Raw genomic sequence first — 12,268 nt, 5'->3', positions numbered from 1 at the left:
TCATACGTTTACGCAATTTTTTATTCAGGCCAGTTGTGCGACAGACTGACAGGCATGTGTTTTGTAAATTCATGATTTGGATAGGCCTAGTCTGTTTGAAGTAGTTCCGCCATTGAAAGCATGTTGCACAAAATCATAACGTAAGCTATTTTTCCCGAAAGCTTTAAAAAATCGTGAAAACAGCAGATCTTCAAGCTCACAACGATAGACCGGCTGTGTTCGATATTCATTGTACGGGGGGGGGGGGGGGGGGTCATAGGGTCTAGTTGTATGGGCCTTTGTTCTTCAGGAGGTGGTTGAGAATAGGCCTGAACTCGATTAGTCCAATAGTCGACTACTGGTCAATGTTTTTTTTTGCATGATTCGACTTAGAGATTGACCTAATTATTACAAATAGTTTGGGAAAAAAAATAGGATAGGCCTATACCTTGGTTTCTCTTATTGGGAGAAACCAAGCAAGTATAAGTTATATTTTAGACATTAAGCACCCCCCACAGCCAAAGGGAATTATACTCTATTGCATAACATGTTTTATGTTAACAGGTTCCGTCCACCCGACATGTCCACACGTCCTAGGGAATCCAACAGACTGATTCAACGGACGTGTGTACACGTCCTAGTGCATCTTCAATGATATCAGGCGAGAGAATAATATTCAGAATTTTCTTTTTGTTAGGCCACCGTACGCTTCGCTCTTCGTTCACCAGCGGTCCCGGTTACTTCCTAGTGTACCGCGGCAGAAAGAATGCCTCGTCTCTCCTAATCTCCGTGGTTTTGATCTGATGGATATACTAAGCTCTTCATTTCTGACTTCTCAACTGCCTCTCGTGCAATGGAATATTTAGCGATAATATTAAGACGAGAGCAAGGAGGGGGGGGGGGCTTTACAGAGTAAAAGCGGCCATGTCTTCCCGGCACCCCAGAGCTCCTATTTTGAAGGAATCCCATGGCTGATTGTGTTAAGCAGATAATGCAGTCAGACTGATTCGACTGCCAATTTCTCAATCAAATCATGCACAAAAAAAAACTACTGGGTCTAGATCATACATCTAGACGGGCCTCTGTTCTTCAGGAGTTGGTTCTATTTGTACAGGCCTCTGTTCTTCAGGAGTTGGTTCTATTTGTACAGGCCTCTGTTCTTCAGGAGTTGGTTCTAGTTGTACAGGTCTCTGTTCTTCAGGAGTTGGTTCTAGTTGTACAGGCCTCTGTTCTTCAGGAGTAGGTTCTAGTTGTACGGGTCTCTGTTCTTCAGGAGTTGGTTCTAGTTGTACAGGCCTCTGTTCTTCAGGAGTTGGTTCTAGTTGTACGGGCCTCTGTTCTTCAGGAGTTGGTTCTAGTTGTACGGGCCTCTGTTCTTCAGGAGTTGGTTCTAGTTGTACGGGCCTCTGTTCTTCAGGAGTTGGTTCTAGTTGTACGGGCCTCTGTTCTTCAGGAGTTGGTTCTAGTTGTACGGGCCTCTGTTTGAGTTGGTTCTAGTTGTACGGGCCTCTGTTCTTCAGGAGTTGGTTCTAGTTGTACGAGCCTCTGTTCTTCAGGAGTTGGTTGAGGACGCTGGTCTGCTTTAGGACCCTCAGGTTGGTCATGTCCTCTGCAAAGACGGGCACGTCTCCACCACTGCGGGGCGCTGTGCCCTCACTGTCACTGTCGCTGTCCGGCAGGCCACAGAGCAGAGCGTCGTTCTCATAGGTGGGGAAGAAGTATCTGAGGAGAGCGAGAGGAGCTTACGTAAACATTGTATCGTCTGTCGGGTGGAAACCTCATACATACAGTATGCCCAAAACTCTTACTTTTCAGGATTCAAATGCAAAAGTAGCAGATCTACAAGCTAAAAATGTCACTTCGTGCCATATTTCAAGCTTGTAGATGCTTTTGTGTGATGCTGTAGTATGATCAAGTAGTCTCCTACTTAATTATTGCTCAGGAATGCAACCAAAGCAAATCTCCATTAATTCAAGGCTTCGTATAGAGTCTATTAGACAAGAGCAGGAATTAGACTTTGGTTGATGCAGCAGTGAAACTGTATTAATGGGACACTGAGCCTACAGGAGTGCACTTAACACATTTTGTGCCCAAAACGTCTGTGGACGTCCTGGGTATTACCGCACGTGCATAGCCCAAGACGTCTGTGGACGTCTTTGAAAAAAAAAAAGAAAAAAAACATTTTTATTTTTTTTTATTAAAAAAAATCAGAACACTTTTTTTAACACGTGGTGCCAAAGTTTGTGTTTTCGCCATTGAGAATGCATTTGGCGTTTAAATTAAATAACTCAGAAACTATAAAACATTTCAAAGTAAAAAGTTCCAGCATGTGTCTCCACAGTCAGCTGAATTATAAAAAATGTGAATGGATTTTCTAGGTGAAAGTGATTTGGGGCAGTTTTGCGTGGGCTCTCAATGTGTTAAGAGTTTGGTGCGTAGGCCAGAGAAAAGCTCAACAATCAATACCGGAGCACTACTAAATACAGCCTGAACAAGCAAGTCCACACTGGGAGATCAATGCTGATGGATTAGTTCAGTGAGCAGGGTGTAAAAATGCTATGGAGTGAGAAAAGATCTGTTTAAGAATAACGGCACACATTTCAGTAGTAGTTTATAGAAGTGACAGGGCTCTAAGGAGTCAGGACGGCTCCGTCTGTCCACCACTTTGGTCCCAAACAACATAATGGTCTCTGTCCGGTGGAAACCCCATACTTTTCAGGATTCAAATTCAAAAACGGCAAAAGTAGCAGATCTACAAGCTCAAAACGTGTCTTCGTGACACGCAGTATTGATTTCGTCGACTAAATGAAAACTAAGCTCTATGATGACTAAAACTAAGACAATTGTCAACAAATAAAAACTAGACTAAAATGTTAGGAAGGGACTAGTGGACAAGAGATCCACTAAGTCATTTTACACTTGGTTGCATCTGCGACTTGTGAGCGTGTAAAGTCAGTCATTATGACGGCATCAAGGCCCGCTAAAATACATTTTAGTCGACTAAATCAACTGTATATTTAGTCGAATAAAATCTTATGATATTTAGTCATACAGGTACATAATATAGTATAGATAGATGTGAAATGTGACTTTAAATGTTAGAGCAATGGGGTGTAAAAGCCTAGTACTGAACTACTGATCTCATCTCTATAGCAACAAGCACTTGAATTGCGACCTGCTATCACCATTGATGACACAAAGATATTATATTTATTCTGGTAGGGTTAGGATTTCTTAAAGGAGCATTCAGTGATTTGGGTGATTTGGAAAACCACCCAGTCCGCCCCGGTAACAAAATGTGCACATGCACGCTCTACAGTGGGGGGAAGTGCAACAGGCCAACAGCATGTGCACCCCAGTCGATCATGATTGGAGGAAGGCCCCTCTCATCCTGATTGGATGAAGGCTTTGCCACCCGCCACCAAAACTGAAACTAGGGTTTTTTGACACCACTGGCTCACTGGGGACAGGGAGGAACTCCTTATATGGTCAGCACACTCTATAGTAGGGAGGATTATCCAGAAAAAAAGAAAAAATAAGTGATATTTGAATGAAGTAAAATCACTGAATCCTCCTTTAAGCGTGGTTCATCCGTTATATATACAGTAGAGGAAAGGACATGTTTTCAAAAAATATTAATAATAATGATCCCGCAATTTTGTAACCCATTTTTCTAACCCAATTATCGAATGTAATCCATGGGTCCTACACTCCCTCTGCCAACCTGGGGAGAGCAACGGACTGCCCTCATGCTTCCTTCAAGGAGCCTTGATGCGGCGTAGTGCGAGTCACGCTTTCATTGGGAAGGTGTTATTCTTCCGGTATGAGGGAAGGAAGTTCTGGTTTTAGTGGGTTCCGGCCTGATGAAGTACACAACAATGACTAATACGTTACGTGACGTAGCGATATCATTCGCTCCAGACCGGATGGATCATAAACCCGAAAAAGAATGCTGCCCAGGATAGTAAAAAGGAGTACAACACTTGAGGCCATCACAGATGTTTCTGTGAGCTGACCTGCTATAGTGTGCCTCCTCTCTCAGAAGGCCAAGCTATTGACAGAGCAAGGCCAAGGTTGAGAGGGGGGCATATACTCTCGCACTATAGCGTAACCGCAATGGCTAGAAGGAAGCCATTATAGGCTTAAGATAGTGCAGGCAGAAGCATAAAGCTCACATGACATTTCATTATACTGTTTATTATTATATTAGGCCTAACCCATTTAGGACTGAGACCAGATTCTACAAATGTCAATTTCTGAAAAGGACCCTAAAAATATATATGTAATTGGCGGCAGACCCTCATCTTAAAATATGTTGTTTCAGTGACCTCCCAGAAGCAAAGATTTGAATTAGAAATGTCCGCTGTGAAAGAATACAGTATATGTATATATCAAAAATGTGCACATTTACAAGCTCATAGCGCGGCACTTGGTGCCGCACTATGAGCTTGTAGATCTGCCATTTTTCAAAAGCTAAAGTATAACAAAATGCTTAAAACACCAAAAGAGGTTCCCGTCCTGAATTAGCACAATAAGTGTGACATTACATTTTTACACAACCTATACTAAGTAATATACATGGAAAATAATGTATGTATAGGCCCAATAGTTTCACACACACTGTGACTATATATATATATATGCACAGTAAAAAATAATAATCTCAGTTTCATGTGATATTTCATGTGACTAAAACATTCCAGGTGACTAAAATTAAATAAACTATTCAAGAGACTATGACTAAAACTAAAACCGAAATGTGGTGGCAAAATCAACACTGGTGACACGTTTCGAGCTTGTGGATCCACTACTTTTTCCAAATGTACTGAACTCACTGAGGTTGGTCCCACGTGGATATCTGCGGCAGCTTCATGACGTGACCAGAGTCCATGATGTGACGCAGGGCTTCGGCTTTGGAGACAAACCTCTCCTGGCAGCCGTAGCAGCGACACTGGTGGATCTCTCGTCGGATGTAGTTCACCAGCTTGACTTGCTGGTAGAACTTGAGATCTGGGGTTGTTGAACACAGGAAAGTAATGACCACATATTATTCTAGAAGAGCATGTATAGTGTAAAGTAATGACCACATATTATTCTAGAAGAGCATGTATAGTGTAAAGTAATGACCACATATTATTCTAGAAGAGCATGTATAGTGTAAAGTAATGACCACATATTATTCTAGAAGAGCATGTATAGTGTAAAGTAATGACCACATATTATTCTAGAAGAGCATGTATAGTGTAAAGTAATGACCACATATTATTCTAGAAGAGCATGTATAGTGTAAAGTAATGACCACATATTATTCTAGAAGAGCATGTATAGTGTAAAGTAATGACCACATATTATTCTAGAAGAGCATGTATAGTGTAAAGTAATGACCACATATTATTCTAGAAGAGCATGTATAGTGTAAAGTAATGACCACATATTATTCTAGAAGAGCATGTATAGTGTAAAGTAATGACCACATATTATTCTAGAAGAGCATGTATAGTGTAAAGTAATGACCACATATTATTCTAGAAGAGCATGTATAGTGTAAAGTAATGACCACATATTATTCTAGAAGAGCATGTATAGTGTAAAGTAATGACCACATATTATTCTAGAAGAGCATGTATAGTGTAAAGTAATGACCACATATTATTCTAGAAGAGCATGTATAGCGCTGCTGTTGGGCAGAACCTTTTTCCTATTTTATATCTCTGTAAATGAACGCTCAACTTAAAGGACCACTTCACCACTTTTCAACCTATCTTCATATAATAGGTCCTCACTAATAATCATGATAAAATGGCACGGTTTTTTTCTACTCAGTCTGTGTCTCATAGGAGGGCTGTGGGCAGTTTAGAAACCGTCCTCCAGTGACATCATCATTAGGCAGATTTTTTTTTAAACAAGATTGTTTTACAAAAATGTTTAGATTTTCATTATCGTGAGAAAGATGGCTTCCATTTTCGCATTGCAACTTTTCAGGACTAGAAAGCCTGCCGTTTTTATTAGCTTGTATTCCCCATCGATGATGTCACTGGAGGACGGGTTTCTGAACTGCCCACAGCCCTCCTATGAGACACAGACCGAGTAGAAAAAAATTGCGCCATTTTTTCATGATTATTAGTGAGGACCTATTATATGAAGATAGGTTGAAAAGTGGTGAAGTGGTCCTTTAATCATACTACAGCGTCACACACAAGTATCAAATTGTTGCACCCCTATAAAGAAGTGAATCAGTTCCCCCAGTTCATAGACATTCATTAAATAAAGGATAGCTGGCTGTGTTTTCTGAAAATTGACAGCATACTGTAAGTATCAGATCAATCCAGAACATGTCTAACTACTAATTTAACAACATCGTGGAGTATTACTCACTGAGCTCAGTTCTCAACCCGTGGAGGTCAAAACCATGAACGTTCTAAAAAGACAAGGAAGCAGAAAATAATTGATCATATTCACAAAGCGGCCATTTTGCTCTTAAAGCACACTACATACTGTACTTCAACCATACATTACAGTCGTGTATTGTAGTGTGTGTGTGTGTGTGTGTGTGTGTGTGTGTGTGTGTGTGTGTGCTCCTGCATGAGTGTGTGTGTGTGTGTACTGTACCTGCATGTGTGTGTAGATCTTGTCCATGGTTTCAGACTGTTGTTCGCAGAACAGACACACTGCACACACCGGATGAGCCTGCCAGTCTGACCAATCACTGAGGAGATCAAAGACATTAATGAGCTCCGACCGTACACAGCGGCTTTGTCGCTAGATTTCTTATTTGATCGCTCGACAATGCTTTCATAATTGTAGAACTTACTCGTCTTCGTCATCAACCATCTCACGGTCATCCTCAGACTGGACTTCCTCCCAGGTCTTTCCAAGCTCCTGAATTAGATTTGGTGTAGGGGGTGATTTGTTTGTCACAAAAAACAGCTCCTATTATGATAGTAATCATTGCTACAGTAAACAGTGGAAACAAGTAAACAAGTGTTTGTTCAGTGACAGGGGTCTCTCCCTGGCAGCACTTTACAGGAAGGGATACCCAATCAGGAGAGAGAATGCAGCATAAAGAAGTGGAATTGAAGTGATGACACAAAGAAGTGAGCAGTGAGCTAAATGTAGTGAGCATTTATCAACTGCTCACTACATTTAGTGAGCAGTTGATAAATGGCTACTCTACAAGCTCAAAATACGGCGCTCCACATGAATCCAGCTATTTTTACACGGATGAATGGAAACAATTCTAATGATTGAAAAGTTATTGCGATTACCTGCAATAATCGTCTGTAATAATGCTGCCAGGCCTCAGAAAACTTAGGTCAGGATTTAGAAGGTGTTTTTTAGAATCGGCCTCAGTTCAAATTGTTCTCTACAGAATATAAATGTATTATTCGTGGAGTAAAAGTACATTTGTCTCTGAAATGTAGTGGAGTAGAAGTAAAAGTATTGAAAATTGGAAATACTCTAGTAAAGTAAAAGTACCTCAAAATTGTCCTTTGTACAGTACTTGAGTAAATGTTAATTTCCACCACTAGTTGAAAGCGGTTAATTGTAGCACTCTCAAACGTGATACAAATGTACAACACCTTTCTATTTTCTTTTTCAGATCTCCATGTTGGAGATCTATAACGACAGCCTGAACGACCTCCTGACCAAAACGGCCGGCGGTACGCTGGACATCCGTGCTCAGGGCAAATCCATCTCTGTCCCCGGCCTGACGCAGGTGGAAGTCAACACGGAGGCGGACATACTGAACGTAATGGAGACGGGACAGAAGAACAGGAAGATCGCATCGACCAAGATGAATATAGAGAGGTGAGGATGGAATGATTACTTGGATTATTAATTTCTAATTTGTTGGGCGCAAGGGAGCAAGATACCTCACCGGTTGGACTAGTTCCATTTAGGACTATATGTGTAGTTAGTTACTAAGATTACTGTTCTTATTGATGAAAATGTAATTGTTAAAAACAAGTCTAGGCCCTAGGTGCTTGACCCAAAGCCTGTTAATCAATCAATCAATGTACTCTTTTTCCAAGTGTCTGTTTTCACTACTGAATGAGATGAGTACACAAATTAAAAGTAAAAAAAAAAGTAAAGTTTATTTCTCCTAAAGATTTTACAGTACTAGAGGTACTAGACACTTTTGAAAAATGCCTATGCTGCCTTCAAACAGTAGAAATACACAAAACAAATAAAACAGAGACAGGCAGACTGGCTGCTCTGTGAGTACAAAGCCATTGATGGTCACATTATTATTGCGTCAATATCTGTGAAATAAAATAATCTGGATTATTTTGAGACCGATCCGATACTGATGGCATTTTTATGGCCGATATACAGTAGCAGATTTCTATACGCTACCGATTATATCGTGCATCACTACATCATACCTCTCCTGCACATTTCAAATACTTTTGTAAAAATTGTTTTGTCCTTGTGTCTGCAAATAATAAACACAAACCACCCAAACCTCTACTACTATAGTGACTAGAGGGTCACTGTGCTTGACAAACGTCTTTCTTAATGTTCCTCCTCAGTTCCCGCTCTCACCTGGTGGTCTTTCTTAATGTTCCTCCTCAGTTCCCGCTCTCACCTGGTGGTCTTTCTTAATGTTCCTCCTCAGTTCCCGCTCTCACCTGGTGGTGACGCTGACGGTGGAGGGGCTGGACAGCGTGTCAGGGGTGACGTCACGTGGCACCCTGACGCTGTGTGACCTGGCGGGCTCTGAACGCATCTCCAAGACCGAGGCCACGGGCCAGAGACTGGTGGAGGCTGCCGCTATCAACAAATCCCTCACAGCACTGGGACAGGTACTGTAGCCCCAGCCATTTCTGGGCCGCGGACACGTATGGCTCCCTTTTGTTTCCTACCTTTAGTTATTTCAAAACATTCCCCAAAAAAGCTAATGTTTTTGTGAATTAAAAAACTAAATTCAAAGATTTTTTTTCCTTTCATGAAAAAAATGTAAAATCTTAGAAATTCCATAAATTAGAAAACAAATGTTTAAGAAGTAGTGAAAATAGCCCGATCTGCTATTTTCTCCAGTTTGGGTCCCGGGCTAAAAGGTTTGGGAACCACTGCTGTAGCCCTTTTACGAGATTTGATTCTTATAAATAAGAAATCTAACCATAATCAGAAAGAGATGCTATTTTCCCCCAATGTTGCCCTGTTATGACACACCCAGAAAAGTGACGTTAGGGTTGATGATGTGGTTCACATGGGTCTTTCTTCCCCTGCAGGTGTTCAGTGCTCTGAGGTGTAATGCCTTTCTCCACCTGCAGGTGTTCAGTGCTCTGAGGTGTAATGCCCTCTTTCTTCCCCTGCAGGTGTTCAGTGCTCTGAGGTGTAATGCCCTCTTTCTTCCCCTGCAGGTGTTCAGTGCTCTGAGGTGTAATGCCCTCTTTCTTCCCCTGCAGGTGTTCAGTGCTCTGAGGTGTAATGCCCTCTGTCTTCCCCTGCAGGTGTTCAGTGCTCTGAGGTGTAATGTCTTTCTTCCCCTGCAGGTGTTCAGTGCTCTGAGGTGTAATGTCTTTCTTCCCCTGCAGGTGTTCAGTGCTCTGAGGTGTAATGCCCTCTTTCTTCCCCTGCAGGTGTTCAGTGCTCTGAGGTGTAATGTCTTTCTTCCCCTGCAGGTGTTCAGTGCTCTGAGGTGTAATGCCCTCTTTCTTCCCCTGCAGGTGTTCAGTGCTCTGAGGTGTAATGCCCTCTTTCTTCCCCTGCAGGTGTTCAGTGCTCTGAGGTGTAATGCCTTTCTCCCCCTGCAGGTGTTCAGTGCTCTGAGGTGTAATGCCTTTCTTCCCCTGCAGGTGTTCAGTGCTCTGAGGTGTAATGCCCTCTTTCTTCCCCTGCAGGTGTTCAGTGCTCTGAGGTGTAATGCCCTCCACATTCCCTTCAGGAACTCCAAACTCACACACCTGCTGCAGCCCTGCCTCAGCGGAGACGCAAAGGTACGGCAGTACCACTCAAACATTGCCATTAATCGGCTCCGGGCAGGACTTTAGTCTCAGGTTATTAAAAGGTGGCATTCCTGTTAACTGTGCCGTTTCATATTCCCATAGCTTCGTTTCATTGGCTCAGCAGCACGGCACCTTCCCAATGTGTTTAGTTCAAATCTGCTGCTGAGCCAATAGACGTTTCAGAAAGTATTTATTTAAATACTTTTTAAGCTTTGGACAAAGCCAACTCGGATCGTGACAACTCACTCACAATAAACAAAACATTTGTTTTGGGCTGATCAAATAATTAGAATAAAAATAACAACAAAGTGTGTTTTTCTTCTAATTATTTGTTCGGTTTGTTGTCATGATCAGAGTTGGCTTTGTCCGAGGCGTAAAGGTCTTTAAATAAATACTTTCTGAAACGAAAAATGAATTGGAAATTGTCTTCCGGGCGGTTGGGGGCGGGACTGCAACGCTCTATAAGATTGTACTGTTAATGGTCAATCAGACTAAGTGATTTAGTCAATTATAAAACAAAATACTTTGTGTTGATTTGTGATTATAAGAAATGTTAAATCATTTTTAAAAACCTGCTTTGATTATTAACCAACATGTGTTCTAAATAATTCAATATAGTTTCAGTTAGTTGCCCAGCAGTGAGCACTGACACTTGTATGATGTGGTTTTGTCTCTGCAGTGCTGTGTGTTTGTGAACGTCAGTCCAGACGAGAACAACGTGTCGGAGACTCTGAGCACGCTGCAGTTTGGCTCCACCATCAGACAGGTGGTCCTGGGGAAGACCTCCCAAAACCTCACCCCAGCCAAGAGCACCAAACCTGACACTGTGACCCCAGCCAAGAGCACCAAACCTGACACTGTGACCCCAGCCAAGAGCACCAAACCAGAAGACGTGACCCCAGCAAAGAGCACCAAACCAGAAGACGTGACCCCAGCAAAGAGCACAAAGACCGACAATGTGACCCCAGCAAAGAGCACAAAGAGCGACAATGTGACCCCAGCAAAGAGCACCAAACCAGACAGTACGACTCCAGCTAAGAGCACAAAACCTGACGGTGTGACGCCAGCAAAGACCACAAAGACTGAGAAATAGCCAGGGAACATAAAAATGTATGAATCTGGGACATGAGTTCATGTTTACCGTACCAGCAACAACTACAGTAGGACATTAACTGATATGATCAACATTTATTAAAATATATTTGACAATGTTCTGCATATTTCATGTTTTGATACAATTATTTCATACGTTGCAATTTTTTATTCAGGCCAGTTGTGCGACAGACTGACAGGCATGTGTTTTGTAAATTCATGATTTGGATAGGCCTAGTCTGTTTGAAGTAGTTCCGCCATTGAAAGCATGTTGTACAAAATCATAACGTAAGCTATTTTTCCCGAAAGCTTTCAAAAACAGCAGATCTTCAAGCTCACAACGATAGACCGGCTGTGTTCGATATTCATCGTACGAGGGGGGGGGGGGGACCATAGGGTCTAGTTGTATGGGCCTTTGTTCTTCAGGAGGTGGTTGAGAATAGGCCTGACCTCGATTAGTCCAATAGAGCGTCGCAGTCCCGCCTCCTACCCTGGACCAGGAAATGAAACCCAATGCATTATTCTCATAGACATTTCTTAAAGTATTTATTTAAAGACGGTTACGCCGCGGACAAAGGGAATTATACTCTATTGCATAACATGTTTTATGTTAACAGGTTCCGTCCATCCGACATGTCCACACGTCCTAGGGAATCCAACCGACTGATTCAAAGGAAGTGTGTACACGTCCTAGCGCATCTTCAATGATATCAGGCGAGAGAATAATATTCTGAATTTTCTTTTTGTTAGGCCACCGTACGCTTCGCTCTTCGTTCACCAGCGGTCCCGGTTACTTCCTAGTGTACCGTGGCAGAAAGAATGCCTCGTCTCTCCTAATCTAGAGCGCTCTCCGTGGTTTTGATCTGATGGATATACTAAGCTCTTCATTTCTGACTTCTCAACTGCCTCTCGTTCAAAATAAGAACGCAATGGAATATTTAGTGATAATATTAAGACGAGAGAAAGGCAAGCAAGCAAAAAAATCAGTTTTTTTCCGGAACAGAAAGGGAGGGGGGGGCTTTACAGAGTAAAAGCGGCCATGTCTTCCCGGCACCCCAGAGCTCCTATTTTGAAGGAATCCCAGGGCTGATTGTGTTAAGCAGATAATGCAGTCAGACTGATTCGACTGCCAATTTCTCAGTCAAATCATGCAAAAAAAACCCCAAAAAACTAGTGGGTCTAGAATCTAGATCATACATCTAGACCCAGTATGTCTAGTTGTACGGGCCTCTGTTCTTCAGGAG

The 12,268-nt window shown here is 42.2% G+C and overlaps 1 protein-coding gene across 1 annotated transcript; it reads right to left on the bottom strand.

Annotated features, from left to right (window-relative positions):
- Positions 1–1,373: 1,373 nt before the first annotated feature.
- On the bottom strand, positions 1,374–6,853 carry LOC306922975 (zinc finger protein 277-like). Its single transcript, XM_079500905.1, has 5 exons — positions 6,791–6,853; positions 6,589–6,685; positions 6,355–6,397; positions 4,815–4,989; positions 1,374–1,701 (listed from the first exon to the last, which is right to left on the bottom strand). The coding sequence occupies exons 1-5, from the start codon at positions 6,808–6,810 to the stop codon at positions 1,509–1,511; spliced, it is 528 nt and encodes a 175-aa protein (XP_079357031.1). The 5' UTR covers positions 6,811–6,853; the 3' UTR covers positions 1,374–1,508.
- Between the last annotated feature and the right edge of the window lie 5,415 nt (positions 6,854–12,268).

Source organism: Electrona antarctica (assembly GCF_951216825.1).
Source record: "Electrona antarctica genome assembly, chromosome: 5".
Classification (NCBI taxonomy): Eukaryota; Metazoa; Chordata; class Actinopteri; order Myctophiformes; family Myctophidae; genus Electrona; species Electrona antarctica.
Note: the sequence above shows the minus strand (reverse complement) of the source record. Positions and strands in the feature narration are given on the sequence as shown.

Bases quoted from the DNA above. Each gene is read 5' to 3' on its own strand.
- LOC306922975 (XM_079500905.1), bottom strand. From the start codon at position 6,810: ATGGTTGATGACGAAGACGA. The intron at 6,398-6,588 runs GTACAGTACACA...TTGTCTTTTTAG, and splicing joins AGATCTACACACACATGCAG to AACGTTCATGGTTTTGACCT. The intron at 1,702-4,814 runs GTGAGTTCAGTA...CGCTCTCCTCAG, and splicing joins TCCACGTGGGACCAACCTCA to ATACTTCTTCCCCACCTATG.